This window comes from Eubalaena glacialis, chromosome X (assembly GCF_028564815.1).
Source record: "Eubalaena glacialis isolate mEubGla1 chromosome X, mEubGla1.1.hap2.+ XY, whole genome shotgun sequence".
NCBI classification, from domain to species: Eukaryota; Metazoa; Chordata; class Mammalia; order Artiodactyla; family Balaenidae; genus Eubalaena; species Eubalaena glacialis.
The window spans coordinates 108,588,469-108,613,067 of record NC_083736.1 but is presented as its reverse complement, the minus strand read 5'-3'; the positions used below and the strand labels follow the sequence as shown (position 1 = coordinate 108,613,067).

The following is a 24,599-nucleotide window of genomic DNA, read 5'->3' as shown; positions in this document are numbered from 1 at the left end:
GCCTAGGACTTGTAAAGAGAGGCAGGAAATAAAACAGATGCCAGGGATGAAGCATCCTTAGAGAAACAGGATGGGGCACTGGAAGAACCAGAGCTTTTGGAGTTAGATAGACCCAGCTCTATCATTAATTGTGTGATTTCAGACATGTTTCTCTCTCTAGGACTGTAAAAAGTTCCACCATCTGTAAAATAGAAACAGCAGCTACCTTATAAGAATTCAATGAAATGTAAAGTGTTTAGAACAGAACCTAACATACAACAAGTGTGCAATGCATTATTATTACCAAACAAAGCTACCAATAAACAAACTAGCTTTCTCAAGATAAAATAATTGCTAGCAGCTCGTATAGTAAGTGACTCTGCAGCTGGACCCCTGGGAAGTAGGAAGTGAGCTCAAGCTGAGAATAGCTGCTGTAGGACTGTGGACCAAATTGTTACTGTCAAGCAAGAGTCTGGGTATAGAAGGCCACGTGGTTGCCCTGCAGATTCTGGACATAGGAACATGTCCAAACACTCCTGCTCTGGCTGTGTTTACCGCTATCTAAGGGGGCTGTCATTTTAGAGTTAAGGAAAATTCAGCTTCCTTATAACCGAATCTGCTAGGCAGTGGAAAATGGTTGGTCACAAAGGTGACAGCTTTTGCAATCTATTGTTCTACAACCTCTCTAATAGTGATGCTTAGAAATGATGACCTACTCACGACTAAATATTTGGTAAGCTTCCTGGTGTTAGAGGTTGGGGAAGGAAGAAGGAAGGTTTAAGAAAGCCAAACCTCACATTGAGGAGATTTCTCAGCATTCTGATGGAAAAAAGGGTCATGTATCATGGCTTGGATTTTGCCAACTCTTCTTGTCTAAGTGAATGCTAACTAGACATACATCTTCTGGTAAGACGCTTGACAGAAAATGAGTTATCAAGTCAGCATCACACTTCTATGAGAGAGAGAGATGGGATTCTGGTAAGGGAAGATGGGGTTATTCTGAAGCACTTTTTCAAAAATGGAGAAACACATAGGGAGTAGTCAGTGGATTTCTGTTAGAGAAAAAGGAGAGGCAGAAATGAAAATAAGATTTACTTTGACCCAATGGACTTTAGGGCCATTTTTGTTCAAAGAAATTAGGTAATAAAAGGCACTGAAGATAGAGCATGGCATGTTTCATTTCTGAGGATAAGCATGCCTAAAATGGTCTGTTATATAGACTTCTAGGGGAATTCTATTCAAAGTGCTGGATCACAACACGATAAGGAGCTGCACCAGAATGTAAATCAATTCATCACTTCCTTCTTCAACAAAGTCTTTCTATAAAAAAAAAAAAAAATGCAGCTGAACTAACCATCACGCTCAGTGACATAGTTGATTTACATTCGGGTTAATATTCCTTATCATGTCGTGGACCAGTAAGAAACAGTTCTCAGACTGGCAGTTGCGTCCATGGGACACTCTTTGAGTAGCAGGTGCATTAGGAGAACTTTTTGAAATTTAGGAGAAAATGTCCCACTTGATTACCTTTATGAAGTCAAGAGCTAGGCAGTTAAGGAAGAGGGCCCCAAAACTTGACTTGAAGAGATAGGTGGTCCTTAACAAAGAAAAGGGTCAATCCCTGAAGGCCTCAGGCAGCTAGGTCCATGACTGGGGGAAAAATCCTGTCTACTCTGAGGATATTATTACTTTAAGTGATTCCCAAATCTAGGGCTTCTCTAGTAGGCCGTGATTTAGGGGAGGACAAAAAGGGGCACACTCCTAAGCGTGAGATCAGATGAGACTAAAGCATCTGGGAAAAGAGTCTTCCGGCGTGTACCTTAAGTAGAAGGAGGGTAAATTATGGCTCTTGTCAGAAACAAACAGGTTAATACCTTCTTTTGGACTTTGTTGTGTGTATCATCTGGTGTAAAGACTACTATTATGGATTTGCAGCTTCAGAGTCTACTATTCTTGCCAAGTGTATTATCTTGAGTCCTATGCCTGATGACGTTATCTCTAGCTAGAAAAGCCTATATATCCCCTTGTTTGCTTAAGTTATCAACACCCACCAAACTATCCAATGATAAGAGGACTCTTTTGTTTGTTAGGGTCTTTAAAATGCTTGGGGACAATTCTGATTCCCTTTAGTCTTGTTTAGTCTTGTTTCAGATGAGACAAGTTGCTGAATCTAGGCCAGTGTATATGTCCCAACAGAGGGAGGCACGTGTGTGAGGGCTCTCCCGTAGCCCTATGTAGCATTATATACCATGGTCTTGGAGGGTCTGCTTTGAATCTTTCTGGTATGTGACCTGGATTCCTGATTTTGCCCTTCATAGCTGTAGCTTCTGTATTCCTGACTGCTGTCCAAGGGAAAGCAAGATGCAAACTGTCCAAGTAGAGACCACTACCTTGAGCACAAATTGTCCCATGAAAAAAGTAGGGAGGAGTTTGGAGGATGGGAAAGCAGTTGAACCCTTGATAAAATAAGGCTGCTGGTCAGAAGAGGGATAGGAGGTAAGAGCGGAGGGCAAAAAGGGAAAAAGCTGTAATTGGGAAGGAAGTGGGTAAAGAAAAAGCTTTGCAGAACTTAAGCTATCAGAACCTGGGTATAAAGACTTGGCAAAGGGAACATTATCCTATAAGGCATGAAAAGAACAGACTCTATGGGAAAGGAAATTCCTTTTCCTGGGGGTGCTGGAGGAGCTCTACAGGCCTGAAGCTTTGCTGAACCTCGGATGCTATGTGGTGGTGTAAGAATGCAGACTTGATTCTTGTCTTCCCTGGGGGAAAACGGTTGTGCAATCTCTCCGGAAGAGAAGAGGAAGAGGTACATAAGTCTAGTCTCCAGAGAACGAGATCTAGAACATTTTGAGGTTTTCAGACAAAATAAAAATAAGGAAATTTAGATCTGTTTTTTATTACATATTTTTGGGAGTGGGAGTAACTAACACCTAGCATCACCACTTAGAGGTAACTTAGGGAAAGGGAAGAGAATGATGACCCTTAAGATCTCTGGTACAAAGAGCAGGAGCCCTGGCTGCCTGAAAGACGTTTGAGGGTGGCGGTGCAGGGAGAACTGCACACCTCCTTCCCCTTCCCCTTTCAGTTCAGGGCCTGAAAGATGAAAAAAAGGATCTAGAAATGGGACCTCACTGGTGTTCTGTGGTCACCTCTGGAGGCCAGGGGCCCAAGTCCTTGCTCGCTTAGGCAACCACCCAATGAGACAAACTATTTTTTTTTTCTTAAAAACTCTAAATAGGAAAACATGTGTCTCCAATGCGTCAGCTGTAGCATTTCATTCCATCTTGATGAAAAAGAAAGCTTTATAATGACTCCAACAGAAATGGCATAGGACTTTGAGAAAACAGAAAAATTTTGGCAATTGATACGTCAGAGATTTTGTCTTCATTATCAAGGACACTTGATAGAAAACACAGGGTTCTACAATTGCTCAATTATTTTTGTTAAATAAGTGTGTCTTAAGTATAAATAAAACTTTTTTTTTCAGTCCTGCACTCAAACGTACGTACTTTTATTTACTCTGTGAATATCCAGGTCTTATCTAGATCATGGATTTCTCAGACTGAATGACAGGTTAACAGATTAAGTTTTTAACTTCTGTTTTAACATTAGTGGTCTACCTGGGTATAACTATCATAGCTGAATCAGCTAATTAGCAAAATCAGGTGTTTTCGATCATTGGCATGATTGAAGCTAAGGGGGGAAATCCTGAGGATTTTACTACTGCCATCATTTTAGAATACGATTTTCTAGTTTGAGTAGAATTTTCCAGGCTTAAAAATAGATGGCACCTATAAATAAATATGTAAACCTCTCCTATATTTAACATTATTTTTTGTTTAAAATGCAAAACATCATTTTTTTCCTACTCAGAGAAGGGCTCTTTGATTTCTGTGAAGGATAAATTCTAAAAAACCTTGAAGGTATTATGAAATAAATACTTAAATGACTAGTTAAAAGCACTGTTTCCACTTGTCGAAACATGTCACATTGTTTGGTGTTCAGGCTAGCTGCCTCAAGCTAATGTCCAAAAAAACCCACAGCAATATTTAAATATTTTAGTTGCTATTTTCTCCAATACTATAGTTATAATTCTAAAGCTTAAGAACTGATAATGGAGATTAATAATTCTTGATTTTTGCTTAGTTTTAAGGTCTTCGCACTTGTGGAAAAAAATTCTAAGGAAATATTTTAATATATTTAACTATTTTCAATATATAAAGGGTATAGGTTTATACTCAGTAGACAAAAAACTTATTTCAGATTTCTACTAATGAAAAAGATGAGATAATATTAACCTGATATACCTGAAAGATACACCTAAAACTTTATTTAGTACCATGTTAAGGGTTCTCATATTTGTTAGTTTTTTGCAACTGCAGGTGTGCAATTTCAATATTTGTTTTTACTGCAATTTCTCAGGCATACCAGTGATGTAGAAAGAAAACCCTCAAACAAGGCCTTCTTTTGATAATTAATCCCATTCTCCATTTTAAAACCACATATGTACTAAAAAGAGAATACTAGAGTATACCAATTTCAAAATATGGATTGTTCAAAAGAAATTCAGTATGAAACAGAAAGTGTTAAATTTAAAATATAAGTAAAATGAATCTACATTTTAGTCATGCTATCTGGGAAGAAAGATATATAGTTAACTGTAGGAATTCTGGAATTAAAAAACAAAACAAAACATGGTTCTGTTCTCAGAGCCAAAACTGCAGTGATGTGACTCCCACAAGATGGTTTCATTTTGCCCAAATGTTACTCATTTGACTGCCTTCAAGGAAATAGCTTGGCAATTATGATAGATAGTGGGAGATTTCTTTGCAATGTCCATTGCCAATCAATTTTTAAACCTAACTCAACTGTTTTACTATTTAAGTAGTTGTTACACAACAGTCAACAATACTAATTTTGGAAAGGGAAGCTTTCAGGCAGATTCCTGAATTAGACTTGCTGGATCCTGAGCCCTTCAAGACCATGACTCCTTTTTGTGGCCCCCTTCCACCCCTGCAACCAGCCCCAGCTCTATTGAGACATAATTGATATCTCACACTGCGTAAGTTTAAGGTGTATGTGTTGATTTGATACATGTATATATTGTGAAATGATTACCACAGTAGTGTTTATCACCACGCATAATTACCATTTTGGGGGTAGTGAGAACATTTCAGATCTATACTCTTAGCAACTTTCAAGTATATACCACAGTACTGTTAACTATAATCACTATGTACATTAGATATCCAGAACTGATTCATCTTTTAAGTGGAAGTTTGTACCCTTTGACCAAAATTACCCCATTTCCGCTACCCCTGGCTACCACCATTCTACTTTCTGTTTCTACAAATTTGGCTTTCTAAGATTCCACGTATAAGTGAAATCATACAGTATTTGTCTTTCTCTGACTTAATTCACTTAACATAATGCCCTCAAGCTCCATCCATTTTGTCACAAATGGCAGGATTTCCTTCTTTCCATTGATTATATGTGCCATGTCTTCTTTATCCATTCATATGGATACATTTCGTATGTTTTCATGTTACTAATTAGCATCCTTTCATTTCAGCTTGAAGAACTTTTTTCAACATTTCTTGGAAGACAGGTCTAGTGGTGATGGACTCCCTCAGCTTTTGCCTGGGGAAGTCTTCATCTGTCCATTTCTGAAGGACAACTTTGCTGGATGGAGTATTCTTGGTTGGCAGTTTTTTTTTTTTCTTTCAGCACTTTGAAAATACCATCCCACTCTCTCCTGGCCTGTAAGGTTTCTGCTGATAGTATCCCATAGATCACATAGGCTTTCTTCACTCTTTTTCATTTTTCTTTTTTCTCCTCTGACTGGATAATTTCAAAGGTCCAGTCTTCTAATTCAGATTATTTCTTCTGCTTGATCCATTCTGTTGTTAGTACTCTCTACTGTGGTTTTTCACTTCATTCATTGTATTCTTCAGCTCCAGAATATGTTTGGTCCTTTTTTGTGAGGTTTCTATCTCTGTTTAACTTCTCATTTTGTTCGTGTATTTTCCTGATTTTGTTGAATTTTCTGTTTTATTGTGGCTCACTGAGCTTCCTTAGAACAGCTATTTTGAATTCTTTATTAGATAAATTGCAGATCTCCATGTCTCTGAGTTTGGTTACTACAAGATTATTGTGATCCTTTGGTGGTGTCATGTTTCCTTCATTTTTCATGTTCCTTGAAGTCTTCCATTGCTATCTTCACATTTGAAGTAGCAGTTACCTCCAACCAACTTTACTGACTGATTTTAGGAGAGAACAACTTTCCATCTGTCCTGCTAGGGATTCTGAGGCTTTCACAGACCTGCTATGGATACACCTGCTCCACAGTTCTTGCTCCCTCTTATGACAGAATTCTTAAGCGTGTATGTCTTTTCTCCATCATGCAATACACCAGGCCAGGTGCTAACAGCCTCCCATTTGATCACCCAAGGGTGATTCTAAAGTTCAAGCTTGTGGTCTCTCCCTGGCCCACTGATTCTGGCTGGTTTTCTGCACATGCTCACTAGCCATCTGCCTTCAGGAGCATGCACAGAGATCCAGCTACAGTATGTGGTTGAGGCACATGGAGCACCAGGGGTGCCTGTGGGCCAGCTGGGGGGGATCCACAGGCTAAATATCTCTAGCAATTTGTTGGTGGGCTTTTTGATGGAGTCTGTGATGTGGTTAGTAGGATCTGTGTCCCTCTAAGTCCTATCTGCTGCTCTCCCAGCCTCTTCCTGCCCCCCAACTCATTCAGTTCATGACTCAGTACTCTTGATGGGTCAAGAGAGAAATGGGCCTCTTTGGCAACATCTGCACTGCTGGGAAAGGCAGTACCCACTCACATGCTCTCACTTTTCCCTGCAGAAGAAATCACGGTGAGAAAGTCTCTCTTGGCACTGAGCTGTGCCACCTTGGGGAAAGGGTGACACGAGTAAAATCAAACTGTTCCTCTTATCCTCTCCAATGCATTCAAACTTGTATAATTTTTGCTCCAACAGCATGCTGGAACTTCTCCACTGGACTTCTGGACTTCCCCCAAGGCTCTCTCATCTGTGGGAGATTATCTAAAGACAGTGTTCTCCAGGGGATCCCGGACTGCAGCTGAGAGGGGCTGGAGCCAGCTCATAGGCCACTGCAGGGTCCACAGACAGGACACAGATCTGTCTGCCTATTACCTGATGCATAGGTGGGTAAAATTCCTCCCAGGTCCCTTGGCATGTGGTGCTGGATCCCACAGCTCCCACAAAGGCACTTTCGTCCATGTATGGGTGCCAAATTGTTGTTGAGATGGGTATACAAATGAGGGACATCTTATAGGGCCATCTTGCTGATGTGCCAACTGCCTTTTAATACCAAGATATTGTTGCACTAAAGTGGCTGTAGAGATATAATTTGTGGGCAGTTGTTGGTAAAGTTGAGGCAGATAGGGGAAAATAAGTGGTGTGTATTATCCAGGGCTTCTCATAAGCCCTGAGAAGAATTTAATTTGTGGCAGTCTTCCAGGGAGACAGTCTTGGAGAATAAACACTGGGCATCAGGCCTGGCCCTGTACTATTCAGCTTATTCTTGTACTCTTAATGAAAGCAGAAGGCAAATGAACAATCCAGTTTTCTTTTATAACAACTTCTGTTTAACAGTGAATAAGGCTAAAGGTGAACATACTTTTCAGAGCTCAGTCATATCACATTCACAGTTGCAAGCTACAAAGATAAAAATTCTTGTGCTAACTGAAGTTCTCCCCATCTCTAAGAACAGAAATATCTTACTTTTTCGATGAAGAAACTCTGCAACCAAACCTGCTACATGGACATAACACATTGCTGCCTGAAAAAGGATGACAAAGAAAGAACTGTCAGATTGCGCTCCAGGGGTTTTGCAGGGTTGTGTTTAGAACAAAGCCATAAGTAGTCACCTCTGAAAAATCTCCATTTTTTATATGAATCTTCGCCATGCTATCAAGCCAGGTTTTCCTGAGCTCTGGGGTACTTGCATAGGACTTGGCTAAGCTATACTGGAGATCAATTAGCATTTCGGGGTCTTTCTCATGCTCCTTCATTTGAGCAGTGGCCATAAGAACAGTACGGATTCTCTTGGTCAAGTCTTTAACTTCTGTGGGAAAAGCAGTTGCCTAATATCAAAACAAACAAAAAAGACATGTTTATCAATATTACCAATGTGCTCTAAGCCTAGGCATCCAATCCTGGGAATAACACACCACTTTTACCCCTTGTTAGAGATCTTGGTATTTGGTTCTTGGTTCTTGGCATGTGGCATGCCTAAAGAGTTTTAAATTAATTCTTTAAAATATATCCCACTAGCTCAGGCTTCAAAGGCAATGAGTTTGAGGGCAGTATATTCATAATACATAAAAGCACGGACTTCGGAGCCAGACTACCTGGCTTTGAACCCCAGCTCCTCCACCGTGAATTCTACAGCTATGAGTGTAATCTATATTCACTTTTATTGTGTAATTTTAGTTACAACAGTAACTAAAAATTGACAGCTTACTATGCACCAGGCAGTGGCCTAGGTGCTTTACATATTTTAAATTTTATAACAACCTTATGAATTAAGCACTATTATAATTCATTTTACCAATGGAAAACCGAGGTACACAGCAATTAAGTAGTTTGGCCAAAGTCTTGCAGTTGGTAAGTGGTAGAGACAGGATTTACACCCAGGCAGTTTGGCTCCAGAGCTAGTGATCTTAGTCACTCTTCCACATTGACAAGCATACTTATCCCATCTACCAACTACCATATACACTAAGGTGAAAACCATACTGCAAAAATTTCCAATTATGCAAATAAGAGTTGATGAATCACAGAACACTCTGAAGAGTTTAAAGAGATCATTAACTTCTCTCAAAGTGTCTGTTCCCAAAAACACGAAGTTCGAGTTTCCTCTTTATCCTGGGCACTATTAAGGAAGTCCTATCGCTTCCTATTAACCCCACTGGAGTAACCACAATTATTTGTAGGATTCAGAGAAGATGAGTAAGGGACAGGTACAGGGCTTTGGGAGCCTTTCAATGTGAATATAACCAAATGTGGAGAAAATGATTTTTAAAAGTGCCTTCTTCAAAGATGACTTTTAAAAATAATTATATATGTAAAGTCTCTTCTTATACATTAATAGAGATTCCATTTACTGGGAGAAAGCTATACTTTGTTTTACTAGAGTTTATTGGTAATGACTTCCCTACCAGAATAAAACTAAGTCATTTCAGAAATGAGTCATGAAAAAGATTTCCTATCAAGGAGGGCTAAAACAGACCCCATTTACTTTGAAAAAGCTGCTAACCCAACTTTTACATAACATGGAATTAAGGATGGTAAAAACTGGTAAAAATAAACTCTTAGGGTATAAGTAAAAAAATCCTAAATGACAAAAGCTTTTTCTGTGCTCATGGGATTAGTTGAAGCATATACTGATCTCCCGAGGAACCAGAACTGGCTGAAAAGCAACCTTTCCCAGCCTGACAATGGCTGGCACTACTCAGTGTTTTTTTCAGTTTCAGCAACATTCCTATGGGAATATTTTTTGGTACAAAGATTCGACACATCCCAAACATTAAGTATGCTGTGACTGTGAGCTTTTCTTTTTTTTTCCAGATACTACACAAATTGTCAAATTATGCTGAAAGATGACTTTTCCCAAGAATGGGGATGATTCCTCGGGGAGGAAAAGTTCTCTACTGGCAAAGGATTCTTCTTCCCTTGTACGCATGCATCACTGAAGATCAGAACCTGCTCTCCATGAAACAAAACAAAAAATGAATTTTCACAATGTTATAGGTTTTAAGCATATGGCTCGGAAAGAGGAATGGTGGTCAGGGTCTTGGGTTTGGCCTCAGCCAGCTGGTGCCTAAGAATGACAGCCTTGGACTTGGATTTGCCAATAAGTATCTCTGGTAAGCCCCAGGTAACAGATGATTCTTTAAACTCAGAAAATCATCAAATAATGAATCCCTTCTGTGCCACTCCTTATCTGTTGGCAAAGGATCAGGCAGCTGTTAGCTACTCTAATAAGTGAGGTTTTGTGAAATTTCAAACTCAATGCTTAATTAACCAATCTTATAAATGGTAACAACTGTTAAGAAAGGACCCATTTCTTTTCTGAGCAAGTTTAAAAATCAAGCCCAGAAAAAATTTGAATCCTATCACAACTATGTATACACAGTGTAGCCATTGATCCATCCATTCAAATAATATTGAATATCCGCTGTGTACCAGGCAGTGTTCTAGGTGCTAGAGGTGCAGTGGTGTACAAGACAAAGCTTTGACTTGTGAAGCTCACATTCTATAAACTCTATACTATATAAAAATTGTGACTCCAACACACAGTTTAACTTGAGGAGTGTAAACTTCCCTGACAGTGAACGCAGTCCTAATTTTTTACTTGAAGTGAGAACATACCTTCATAGGTCTGTCACTATTTGCAAAATTACTGATAATGGATAAAGACTCCTGAAATCTCGATCCTCCGCTTAGTGCTACATCAGCTATCAGCTGGCTTACAGCAATGATAATCTGTGGGAAGAAGCAAACACCCTTTTTTCAAATGTCTTTTGAATAAATGCTGCTTATTTTCATCATTGTACAAACCCATAAGCACTCATATGAAATTCTTTTGAAGATCCTGCATAGTTCCATCAAAATCTATTTTCTTCATACATGAGGGGTTTAAACTCTTCTATTGAAATAGCAACTTCAGAGGTTCCTAATTACAAATTTTATTGGGACCTTTCTTGGTTAGATGTGAAAAACCTTCCAAACTCATGGCACAGCTAGATCTAAAACTGTTTTCATAATTAGTGAACTAGTACAATGGTGGTCAGGTCTCTACTTTCAATATGCCTGCTACGTAGTAGCTATGGCAAAGTTGGGAATAAATGACCTTTTTCTTGATGGTTTCTCATTTCTTTTCACTAGTCTATTTCAGTGTGCTGGACTTCCAACTCCAGCGCCTCAGCTCCCTTCTTTGTTTCTGACTAGGGCCTATCTAGTTTAGATAGCAGTATATGTTATGGCATATACATTACATAATGATAGCAGTATAATGTAACATAATGGTGCTTTTTAATTTCTCAGGCTCCTTTGGTTGAATGCCTAAATGATTCAAGCTAAGGTGTTAGTGGCTGGAAGCTTTACCCCTGATCCGGAGAAGCAAGATACCGTAGGAGCTGAGTGCAGGCTCTTGAGTGAAACTGCCCTAGATTCAAATCTTGACTTTATCCATTATTCACTGAGTGGGTTTGAGAAAGTTAACTACCCCTCCTGTGCCTCACTTTCCTCATTTGCAATATGGGGATGATAACAATATCTACTTTATAGAGCTGTTAGGAGGATTAAAGAGATCATAATCATAATACTACTACTTAACCACTTTATTGACCACTTAGAACCTGGTTCTAAGTCTGCACATTTATTAATTCATTTATATTTGAATAAAGGACTTGAGAAAAATTGATGTTTTAACCCAGAAGAATGGACCCTACTGGGGAATTTCAGATACACCAGAACACTAATTGCAGAAATGTTTTGGGGGAAGGTGGTACACAAGTGACACCTCTATGAAAGCAAATATTAGACACCCTAACATATAATGCTGGCCCTAGTATCCAAAAGTAACTATATAGAAGATTTTTACAGGAAGCATATACTTCTATCAGATTTCCACATCACTGATGACGTTTCTAAAAAGCTGCTTATGGCTGTTTCCTCATTTATAACCCAGTCTCCAATAAACAACTGCAACGGGACAGACCATGGCAGTGAAGACAGAAATATGACCAAGCATTTCCCATATTACGAAGAGGGCTACTGAGCCAAGAAGTCCCAATTGTTGTTTAATTCAGAGTTGTTTCATCAGATAAGCTAAAAAACATGGAGACGTTGAAAAACAACTGCCACGTACTCAGTGTCTATTATGTGCCAGGTATTTTGTGCCTGGCACCACACACACTTTATTTTTAACCCTCATGATAACCCTGCAAGGTGAAACATACTTGGCCTCATTTTACAGATGAGGCAAATAGTTAAGACAAATTGAGTAACTTGCCTGGGGTCACATAAGTAAGTAAGTAGCTGAGCTATGATTTAAGCCCAGGTAGGTCCAATTCCAAAGTCTATGCTTTCTACTAAACCTTGAGACTTCTCTCATTTTTTTACTAACTGGGCATGCTGGAACATGAAAAACACAAGTGCTTTGTTTGTTACTTAATCATCTCATTTAATCCTCACCACAACCGTAAGAGGTAGGTAGGGATATTTACCACTATTTTACATATGAGGCAACTGAGGCACCGAGAGACTAAGGAAGCCCTTGCTAAGGTCACACAGTGTGTGACAGTCCTGGAATCTGGAATCTGGAATCTATGCCCTTAACATCTATGCTGTAGAGTAGTGCTGTCCAACAGAAATACGATATGAGTCACGTGTAATTTTAAATTGTCCAGTAGCCACATTAAAAAGTTAAAAGACACAAGTGAATTTTAATTTATTTTACTTACCCCAATATATCCAAAATATCATTTCAACATATAGTCAATATAAAACAATTGAGATATTTTACTTCTTTGTACTTAGTCTTCAAAAGCCAATGTGTATTCTATATTTACAGGAGATCTGAATTCAGACTAGCTACATTTCAAGTGCTAAATGGCCACCTGTGGCTAATAGCTATTGTATTGGATTGGGTAGCTCTAGATCTTGACATAGAGGCTAAAGATTGAATAGAAGAAAGAAGAGGAGCTTTGGTTTTCACTGACCTGCAGATGTGTCCTCAAAAAGGTTTTCCTTTTGGTATACTCAAAGTTGTTTCTCATCAGAAGATACAAAAGTGCAGAGGCTTCATTCCTGGTTGAGCTAATCTTTGATGTGCAGCACTTTAAAACCTCATAGCAAAATGCAGCACACATGTTTACCCTTCCTTTGAAAAAGGCTGAGGGAAACTAAAGAACAGGAAAAACATAAATAAGTATCTGAAAACCCAATCATAAAAGTCAATCAACTATCAAGTGCCTACTATATTCTAACCTAAAACTATGCTGGGTGCTTTGAGGATACAAAATCAACATAAGGCTAGGGCTCCGCTCTGGAGAACCCAAACTAGTTAAAAACATAAAGACCAGCATGTATTAATGACAGAACAATGCAAGTCAGTATACAAGTCTCTACAAAAATGTGAGGTACTGACTATAAGTGCTACGGATCTAAGAAGAGCTCATAATGGTCTGGAAAAGAAGATAAGTAGGTTCTCAGTAATATGTATTACATTAATGAATGACTGAAATGATGAATGATTGATGGGTCTCAATTTGGGCCTTAAAAATGGTTAGGACAATCTGCATTACTTACTCTTTTGCTTTATATTTAAACAGTTCCTTATATTATGAACTTCCAAATGCTGAGAAAATTATACCAGGAATCTATTCAGCAAATAAAGTTGATCTTTAAACAAAATGGGGTATAGATGAAGTGTACACACACAAACATAAACATGTGCATCCTCTATTCATAAACTGTTGATCAAAATACATGTTGGCGTAGAAAAAGAGTAAAAAAAGTGACTACGGCTTCCCTGGTGGCGCAGTGGTTGAGAGTCTGCCTGCCAGTGCAGGGGACACGGGTTCGAGCCCTGGTCTGGGAAGATCCCACATGCCGCGGAGCAACTAGGCCCGTGAGCCACAACTACTGAGCCTGCGCGTCTGGAGCCTGTGCTCCGCAACAAGAGAGGCCGCGATAGTGAGAGGCCCGCGCACCGCGATGAAGAGTGGCCCCCGCTTGCCGCAACTAGAGAAAGCCCTCGCACAGAAACGAAGACCCAACACAGCCAAAAATAAATAATAAATAAATAAATAAATTAAAAAAAAAAAAGTGACTAATTCTCAAAACAGGCAAGTGGCTGCTACTTTGAGAATGTATTCACTCTGTTTTGTGGAAAATAAACTATACATATAACATAGGCTTATTACAATCTTCCATGCTTACATGTCTAGGCAAGCAAGTAGTAAGCTGCTCCAGGGTACACAATGGATGTTTTTCAGGGAGTGTGAAGCTAGAGGGCCACCCTTTCAAAATTATTTCTTGGGAATATTGAATTTAAACCCATATTATAGGAACCTATCTTCTTTTTATCACCTTAACACCAAGTGCAATGCTATGAAAGTTTAATAAATGTTTTCTAGTTGGCAGTTGAAAGATCTCATCAATAGTCTCACCGGATTAAACCAAATCTTGTTGGGCAAGATACTCTAGTACGAAAATAAAGGAAGGGAAAGCATAGCTGTAGTGTAGTTAATCCGCTATAAGAAGTCTTCTACCAGAACTTCCCTGGTGGTCCAGTGGTAAAGAATCCGCCTTCCAATGCAGGGGACGTGGGTTCGATCCCTGGTCAGGGAACTAGGATTCCACATGCTGCAGGGCAACTAAGCCCACGCACCACAACTACTGAGCTCGCGTGCCTCAACTAGAGAGTCCGTGTGCTGCAACTAAGACCCGATGCAGCCAAAAATAAATTAAATAAATAAATAATAAATTTTTTTTTAAAAAAGGAGACTTTAATGTGACATCTCCTGACTTAAAAAAAAAAAAAAAAAAAGAAGTCTTCTACCTACATCACTTCTCTGAGTGGGCAATGACCAAAATCATCAATGACCTTGTAATTGCCAATTCCAATGGACTCCCTTTCCACCTTATCTTATTAGACCACTCTGTACTGCATAATAATGCTGAAACTTTTTTCTCCTTTGGCTTCCATGATATCCTTCTCTCCTGCCTTTCTTCCTACTTCTGTGACTGCTCCCTCTCATCTCCTCTATAGATTCCTCTTCCATCCCCTTCTATGTTGTTTTTCTCCCTACATTCCAGCTAAACTGGGCCTTGCAGTTCCCAGAATTTCAAGCTCTATCCCAACTCCAGGCCTTTGCATATGCTTGTCCTTCTCCCTAGAATGTTCTTCCTTACGCTTTTCAAATAGCTGGCGCCTTTTCATATTTCAGGTCTCATTTTAAAAGTGACAAACCTCTCTAAAGTAAGGTAACTCCCACAAATCATTATTCTCTATCTCAACACCTTGGTTCATTCCTAGAACTTGTGACAATTACTGTTTTATTTACTTGTTTATTTTCTGCCCCACCCTCCTTGCCCACTGAAAGCTTCATGAGGGCAGAGACTAGGCTTCCAGGCTACTTTTTAAAGAGATTTTCCCCCACCCGCAACAGTTTTCTTAATAAAAATCTAATTATGGTGCTTTCATGCTCCCTGATGCCTAAAAGATGAAGTCTAACTCCTAAGATGAGGACATAATCATCTGGTCCCCATCGACCTCTTCAGTCTCATCTCTTGCTGAGTCCATACTAAATCCTAACTCCAGTGCTGCAGAGAAACTTTTGCTAAATTAGTGTTTCCCGTCCTTCGCCTGTTCACCCTCAGTTCTCTGTATAGACTTCTTTTAGCCTAATGGTATTTGTGGATGTGCATCAATGTGTGTGTGTTTCCCTCTACTGGACAGTAAGTCCTCGGACTGTATCCCTGACACAATGTCTGACACCAGTAAGTACCTATCCAGTAACTGTTTGTTAAATGAATTATTTCTGAATCTCTTTCCCTTAGTTTCTCGTAAGATGCTTGCACTGAACTCAGTTTTCCATTTATTTCTTTATTCAAAAAATTGTATTAAATAATGGCAATTTAGGGCTTCCCTGGTGGCGTAGCGGTTAAGAATCTGCCTGCCAATGCAGGGGACACGGGTTCAAGCCCTGGTCCGGGAAGATCCCACATGCCGCGGAGCAACTAAGCCCCTGCGCCACAACTACTGAGCCTGCTCTCTAGAGCCTGCGAGCCACAACTACTGAGCCCACGTGCCACAACTACTGAAGCCCGCACGCATGGAGCCCATGTTCCGCAACAACAGAAGCCACCGCAATGAGAAGCCCGCGCACCGCAACGAAGAGTGGCCCCCGCTCGCCGCAACTAGAGAAAGCCCACGTGCAGCAACAAAGACCCAACGCAGCCAAAAATAAAAAATTAAAAAAAAAAAAGAATGGCAAGTTAAAAATAAACCTTCAAGATCACCTAATTTCTATATCAGTTAAACCCCGTAAGTTGCCATACAAATAATGACAAAAAAGTTTTCCATGCTCAGCTATCCTATTACACAAATCGGTTAACTGAATTTGTCTTGTTGGAGTTACACATACCAGAGTGGAGGCCTAGACTGTGCCTTTCCATAATTTTAACTCCATCTTGGTTCCTGATGCTTTTAATTATGTTTAAAAGCTATCAAAACCAGACCAGAAATAAATCTTTGCTATCTGTTTCAGTCATATTTATTCCTAAAAGCCTAGTCTGAAGTTTTAGTTTAGATGAGGTAAATGGCCTGAAAATTTAGAGCCCACAGATACAATTCGCACTGAAAAGAAGGATTCATTCATCTGAACATGTATTGAGTGCCTACGATTTGCAAGATATCATACAAGGCCCTGGGGTTATAAGACTTGGTCTCTGCTTTCAAAGTGCTTATACATGAGTACCCTCACAGCTTATATATCTTCAGCATGACAATACTTTAAAAAGAAGCAAAAGAGAAGAAAAACTGGCAGTTGGTAATTTTAAAATGATACTCTTCAGAAAGGAATGACAGGACAAAATAAAAAGCACGTGCTGATTTTAGGGAATTCCTGGTCAGGCTCTCTTTACGTATTTTGCTGTTCTAATATTTACAAAGGCAGGATTTAATGGCTTCCTTATCTGAGGTTTGGAGAGGTCTTCGCAATGATCCCTGTTCCCCTTTCCTTCTTGCTATGAAGCAAGGCCACTCGCAGCCACAAAGCTCTGCTCTTACCTTACTAATGAAAGCTCGCAGTGAGGCAAAGACATGTTTCAGCGACACTTCAGATTGCCCATTTTTAAGAAAAGCAAGATGAATATCAAATACTTTTTTCATTAATGGGTTGTGGCCGTCATTATTTAAAAGTTGGCTCTATAAAACATGAAAAAAAAAATTTGCAGAAATAGTTTATGCTGCTCCCCCTAGAATGAGAGAACACGCTTTACCAACAACTTGTTTATCAAACCACTGCTTGAAAAGTAACAATAAAAAGTTTAACATAATCTAAAATCATCTGTGCCATCTTTCAACTTGGAAATCTCAAAATACTATATAAACTACATCTATACTTAATTCCACAATTTTAAATAGATGAAAAAAAATCTTTTTCCAGTATAACACAGCAAATACAGAACTAGTATGGGAAGAGTATTTTCTATTAACCTAACCATATTGCTCCTCAATTCAGAAATCAGTAAATTAAAAATGGATACAAGGTAACCAGCCTTTGGATTTCTCTGACAAAGTAATGTAAGAATTAAGGAAAACATCAATTCCATTTTAAAAGTCTAGTATCTAATTTGCTTTTAAATGTATGTTTAGCATAAGATATCTTTAGCCACTGGTGACAAATTAAACCCTCTATGAGTAGAGATAATAACAGGGATCACAATTGAACAGACTACGTAAATTGTTTAAATGTTCCTTGCAAATAGAGATATAAGAGAAACAACAAATTGTAGAGAAGTATCTATTGGTTTGTGAACCTTTAAAAAAAGGCATTGGTTAACACCTCCAGCCCTGCTCTCCTATCCCTCAAGAAACTAATTACCAGGTTACAACTTGGCCAAAAGTAACAACAACGAACCAAAACAATATGCAAACCTGTAACAGATTTAATAGTAACCTTGATAGCCAGAATCCCTGAATGGTGTTTGATCTTTCTGTTAGTCTACTTCTAACAAGCATGGGGTAGTGGTTAGAAGCATGGACTCTTGTGATAACTGGCCTAGATCAGAATCCTGATTCTGCTAACTAACCACCTATGTGACATGTGACATTAACTTCCCTGTGAGCCTCAGTTTCCTCATTTTAAAATGGGAAAAATAACAGTATCTATATCACGAAGCTAGTGTGAGGATTAAAGGTGAGTTCACATTTGTACTTTTAAGTTTACTAAGGTATAATTTACATACCACAAAATTTACCTATTTTAAGTACATGATTCAATTAGTTTTGGTAAATTTCCAGAGTTCTGCAACCATTACAACCCAATCATTCCCATCATCTCAAAAAGATCCTTGGTGCCCATTTGCAGTCCTCTTTTCCACCTCCAGACCCACAACAAAAAAGTGAGTTAATATTTCCAAAGCACTTAGGATAGTGCCTGACATCTACCAAGAGATGTATGTTAAACAAATAAGAAGTATTTGAATAGGAGGAAGGAATACAATGCAAACCTTGAGACCAAATGTCTTACTTACTGGCACAATAAAAAATGAATTTGGGTTGCATTTTAATCAGAACAAACTTAATACTTCATAAAGGGATTTTGCAGCCTATTTCTTATTAGTATCTAATTCAGTTTTCCCTGATAAGCCTCTTTGAAAAGCACAGGCCAGGTTTCCATAGTAAATCCGGAGGGCTGAAGCAATTAACTGAATTACTTAGAGAAGGGGGGAAGAAAAGAAAAAAAATCTGTATAACTCAGATGAAAAGCCAGCAAGAGTTTTCACTTTTGAGTTCTCCCACTACTGTTACCCTTCATTATAGTTATACAGTCTTTACTTTTCAAAGCACTCTCACGTCCATTATCTCATTTTACACCTTCAACAACCCTGCAAGATAATTGCTTTTAATTTCTTCTTCTTCTTTTTTTTTAATCCTAGCAATGATGATTTGTATCGAGAGGCAAGCATCTGAGAAAAACCACTAGGCACCTGACGAGGGAAGCCCGCCAGCCAGCCTGCCTGGACATCATCTGGCTTGACAAGATACCTCATCACAACGGGTGTTTGGATAAACTGACTCAATCATAATTTGGGCTAAAAAGTACTGGATATTTTCATAAAAGTGTGAAAGAAAACTGTTTTTAAACAGGAAAATAAAAGAGAAGGGAAATTCAGGGCAAATTAGTCCAATCCTCTCATTTTATGGATGTGGCACACGAGTCTCAGTGATTTCCCAAGGTCACACAGGAGCCAAACTAGGTCTGCCATCCAAGTTTCCTGACTGCTCACCGGGGGCTTTTATACTATACTAAGCTTCGTCTGACTAATTAGTTTTTGCATAATATTTTCTTTGCAATGATACCAACTGAGTTCTAACTCTTCATGTTTACCTTGAAGCACTGGGTGAAAAATGATATGGTATCTAGTACTGTTAGGGAAACTTCAGTAGCAGTATTGCCTTCAAGAAGTGCCTGATGGAAAATGTCTGCTTCAGTTGTTGCAGAACCTGGGATTTAAAAAAAAAGAAAATTAAAACTGCCCAACACAGAGATTCACATAACAGTTTTGAATGATTTTCTCCCCCAAAGACTCAGAGAGAGAGACAAACACAAAGAAAGCAGGCTTTCAATACTTGCAGACTTAATGAGTTTCACTGTGTTTACTCCTTAATCAAATATGGTCTGGGTTAATCAATTCCACTAATTTTTACTTCAGCTCTGTATCAACAGCTCTGCAACAAATAATTAGGTGCCCACTTCTTTGGAGACAAGATTTCAGTGATGAACTATGGTGATGTAACCAGGAAATAACGCAGGAGGCATTTTAGGCTGTGCTGTTAATTATGTGTGCAAAAATGAGAAACTCATAGAAATGCAGCTACATTACATACAGTGGCGCCCTATGGCCAGATGTTTTCAATGATGCCAATGGTATGAGATGTTTCTAAATCAGAAGGAAAACAAAGCATCTGGGCCAACTGAAATACATAGGTTTATTATACTGATATTTTTACAAGTGACAAAGAGCAAAGCTGAAGGCTGTAAGACTTGCATTTTTTTTAAAGGTCTTGACTCTATTAGCTCAGGTCCATCTGCTTAAGACATTTGTTTTTATTATTAGCCCTTATCGCAAAGCCAGTTCTGTTGGCTTCCTTTTATGCAACCTCCAAAGGACTGCGTGGAAATGAACGTTTATCTCACTCTTTGACTTTTTTATTAATATTTGTTTTTCAGAGGATAGCTTCCATTTATATAACCCTGTAGCTTCCTCCTTGTCCCATTCGACTTGTCAATACTTCAACCTATGTGAAATACATCTTTGTCAAAATACTATTTACAGTTCTTTGATTTCTGTGGTCAGCTCAGCATGGATAATCCCTTAAGATCACTGAATGAACAATAGTAACTCTAAACAAATATTATACATACCATTATATTAAGATGCCGTTATTTGCATTAAAGTAGGAATAAAGGATATCGAATGTAAAATAATATAAGAACAATAATTCAAAGGGAAAATTAACTTCCTTGATATTGAACTAAGAAAAAAAACCCATCATTACCTAAAATTGCTGAAAAATCCATGCATATTTTATCATATATTCACATATGATGAAATGACTGTTCATAAACAGAGATATGCAATTGTATCTATGTATGGGAGATGATTACCAATTGTATTGGAGATTTAAGCCAGTACTTCTTTAAGATTAAATAGTATAAATATCTGTTTCAAATGGGTACCCTACACACATTTTTCACTTACTGTGATTAAGTGTAAATGAACTTTCCAGGCTACTAAGATGTTGAAGCCGGGCCTGCATTATTCCTGATCTGTTTCGAAGAGCTGGCATGGTTTGCGATTTTCGGTCTATTCCAAAGTGTTTTGACATCCAGGCATCATGCACCCTAAAATAAATGTTAAAGTTAGGAAATGGAGCACTCTGAGAATACATCTCAACGTTAGATTTTTTAAACTAATAAATGACTAGGTTTCCACATAAACACTGTGTTATGCTCAGTATTTACTTGGCTTAAATGAGGCATCACTGGAAATTGTATGAAGCTTAATGTATATTTAAAATAGCTTATACTATACGAATACCAGTAAGGAATTTAGAGACAGTTTCTTACTTCCCTTCTTCTCCTCAAAAATATCAGAGTAAAGTGGACAACACTCCAATAAGATCCAGTCTTTTCTCAGGAGGTAAGGAAAGGCAAGAGTCAGAGAAAACAGTGAGAGGGATACTCTGAGTTGACGTAAGGTGGAAGAATTCCTGGAGTTAGATGTTTAAGAATGAGTGCCTATCTAATCTGTTTCTGGACCTGAGTTAAACTTGGAGCAGAAATTTTTACTCTATAAACATGTCTACTTGCACATTTTTCTTTGTTTTCCTTTAATTTTAAGGTTCCATTAAAAAAAATTACAACCGGGTAATACAGGAACTAAGGAAGAAAAAGAGTTTGTCTATCCTCTAATAAACATAGAGGGCGGGTCAGCAGAATCTTAGAGGTTAAGGTTCATGGTGGTAGTTACCATACCAGTTCTAAACCAGTTCCCAGTGCTGGGAAGACAGTGGAAATCATCCCCTGAATTATTAGGATGTTCCAGAGACTCAGCAGTAAACCCCATCCAAACAGCCTCTTTAGTTTTTGGAAGTGCCATGGAATTTACTTAAAAAAAGAATTCTATTTGAGTTCCTTTAATGACTAACTCTACCCCTGAAATATATCTTATTGAAATAAGCAAGTAATCTTTTCCTTACAGTTCCTCATTAAGTATTTATTTCACTAAGACTTACACAGCAAAAAGAAGAAATAAATAATATATAGTGCATGTCCCAATTGCTGTTGGGGATTTCTATTCACGTTAGTAACTGAGGTGAGTATGGACAGGTTGTAGATAAAAGTACAGATCTTACAGTTGTCCTTACTTTACGATTTCCTGCCTTCCCCTTGATCTAGCCCTTTCTCACATCCTTCAGAAGAGACAAGCATCTGTTCTAGGATTAGAACAGAAACTCTGCATATCAGTCTAACTACTACCCTCTGGAAAACTTAAAAAATGTTCACATCAGATTAATTTCAACTTTGAGTTGAGACGCATTAAATAAATCATGGGTATCTTAATGTCAACTCAAAATGAATCATCTAGGTTATACGTGGCATAATTAAGACTGCCCTCTGTTGGAAGAGAAGGAAAAAAGTAGAAATTGCAGTGCTATGGGAATTACCTTGCTATGTTTCTTTTCCCCATATATCTAAAGTGAAACAAACATACTCTAGAAAGAAAAACAAGAGCATGTTAGTAAGATATTACCATACTTTGCATTTTAACAAGTAATATTTGAAAATTCACGTGTCACAAAGAATGACCCATTTAAAATCATATTACAATAATATGTTTTGGTATACAAAAATAAATATACAAATAACTACTTGCCATATTATATCTTTCTACATTTATTTGCTACAAGTACATCAGCACCAAAAAGCTCCATGTCTTCATATACAATTCTAATGACATATTTTTAAAAAAACCGTCAATGCAAATCATCCCTTGTGCTTTATAGTGTGTGTCACAGCAAAGGTCTCTAGTACAGTCAGTAACACCTAAAAAGGTTCTTAAGCCCTAAAAATTGGGGCAATTGCTATATTTTTTATAATGGCATTAAAATACTTTCTAGTATGGAAAATCTCAAACACATACAAAAGTAGAGAGGACAGCAAACTAAATCCCACATACCCAGCACCCACCAGCTTCAACAATTATCAACTCATGGCCATTCTTAACTTCTACCCCAAACAGGTCCCATGCTCTCCCTCCACACTCCCTACTGCCTTTATTTTTTTAAAGTAAATCCCCAACATCATATATTTTCATTAGTAAACATTTCAATATAATTAGAGTAGTTTTTTTTAATCGTAACTTTTATTTGCTGACATTTTCTGCAAAATTTTGAAAGACTTTACTAAGTTTTTATGCATAGATTATCCTCTTTGTGTTTTGGTAGACACACACACACGATATCATATATGTGTACTATTTATTTAGAAATTTCTTACATTTCATTCTAATTTTTCTTTTAGCTTTCAATAATGACGTAAAAATAGCTCAGCATACAATACAGGACAATTTCCAACCTCCACCTAGGAAAAAGGCTAGATTTTTTTCCCTAAGGACCTTGCAATAGAGATATATATATATATATGGAAATATATATATATGCATTTCTGAAGTGGGTAGAATTACTCAGCTCTACATAAGAGTACAAATTCTAAATTCCAACATTTAAGCTGCTCCATTAAGCCAGCATCTGCTCTAAATGAATGATTTAGGACAGCTGATGCCACTTCCAGTTTTCCAGATCACAGAAAGACTCCTGGTGGTCTGCAAGGATGCACTATTATTAGCTAGAGTTTTCTATAATATCACAAGTATTTCATCTCCATGTTTTTCTTCTATCTATGTGTGAAGAACCTGTACGTCAGCCTCTAAACTATCAAAATAGTTTATCATTTCCTACATTATTAACAAATATGCTGTTGAAAACAGAAAAGGGGTAATATTTTATTATGTATAAAAATTAAGCTCCCAAAAATAAGAGGAAATTTTATGAAAATAAGTTAATATAACTTACTCTAGAAGTATAAGAATGTTTATGAGCTCCTGGGGAGATACTTTATTCCAGTAAGTTAAGAGTGTATCTGAAAATGGAATGAATAAAGTGTTACATCTTGAGATAGCATAGATCTTACAGCGAATAGCTCAGTGAACTCCAATGTACCAATAACTTAGTTTCAACAACCATTAACTCACAGCCAATTCTGTCTCATCTATATCCTCCCCTCCTATCTCATCTCACTGCCCAATACCCACACTGTATTCTTTTGAATTAATTCTAAATATACCTTTTAATCTGTAATTATTTCAACTTCAACAATTATTTTTATGTATTTTATAAATGTTCTTTTGGATGACTTATCATCCCTGAAGACAGAGGAAGGGACGTAGACCTGGGGTTTTTAATAAGCTTCCTAAAATTTTATGCAAGATGGTGTGTTTAAGTACATTTTTCCGAAGGTAGGGTCAAGCACCTTCGCCTGCTACTCAAAGGGCTCTGCGAACCAAACAGTCTGAGAACTTTAGAGGAAGAGACTGATAACTTTCTTTTTCCTCTTTGCCTTTAGATTATCAACCTTGAAGTCCTGGCGATATACAAACATACACACACATTAATGGAACTACTATTTCAGATATAAAAGTCCCTTAAACCTATCACATACACTTCTCTTTTGAGCTGTTCCCCCCCCCCCTTTTTTTTTTTACTTCCAACACACTCACGGAGACTTTTTTAAAAAGAAAAATATTGCCCTCACTTAACCTTCCATTCCTTTTTTATCCTGTTCAGATATAGCTAATGGTGTCACCAGGTCCACTTCTAAATTTAAAAACCTGGTAGGGATCGCAAAAGTAGGCAATGATGTAATGGCCTGCCCCGCGAGAGCCTCTGAAGATAGGGATGGACGACTAGGTAATGTTGGCTAAACGGAGGGGTGACAGGGAGGGAAGAGTGTGTGGGGTTTGACTTTATTTCCCCAATTTACTCAAGACCATGAGTATTGATAGTTTTAAATGTTTATAAAATACTGATCATCAGGAATAAAGATGCTAACATAAGGTCAAATTAAGATTTGTTTCAAAAATAAAGTGAGCGCTGACTTCCGGTCCCCCCCCCCGCCTTCGGGAGCCCTTCCGGCTCAGCGCAGCGTGGCTCTCCCAGAAGTCACTGCGTTTCCGGTCTCTCCAGCCTCTCGTTACAGGCCGGCT

At 38.2% G+C, this 24,599-nt stretch overlaps 1 protein-coding gene across 1 annotated transcript in view; it reads right to left on the bottom strand.

Annotated features, from left to right (window-relative positions):
- DOCK11 (dedicator of cytokinesis 11) overlaps nucleotides 1-24,599 on the bottom strand; it is a 189,925-nt gene that overhangs the window by 34,729 nt on the left and 130,597 nt on the right. Inside the window, exons 36-44 of the mRNA XM_061178676.1 lie at nucleotides 23,410-23,476; nucleotides 22,003-22,050; nucleotides 20,535-20,677; nucleotides 19,160-19,275; nucleotides 16,834-16,971; nucleotides 12,758-12,940; nucleotides 10,404-10,517; nucleotides 7,898-8,113; nucleotides 7,752-7,809 (exon numbers count right to left, since the gene is read on the bottom strand). Of these exons, the coding sequence (XP_061034659.1) occupies nucleotides 7,752-7,809; nucleotides 7,898-8,113; nucleotides 10,404-10,517; nucleotides 12,758-12,940; nucleotides 16,834-16,971; nucleotides 19,160-19,275; nucleotides 20,535-20,677; nucleotides 22,003-22,050; nucleotides 23,410-23,476 (1,083 nt within the window). The remainder of the gene's footprint in view (nucleotides 1-7,751; nucleotides 7,810-7,897; nucleotides 8,114-10,403; nucleotides 10,518-12,757; nucleotides 12,941-16,833; nucleotides 16,972-19,159; nucleotides 19,276-20,534; nucleotides 20,678-22,002; nucleotides 22,051-23,409; nucleotides 23,477-24,599) is intronic.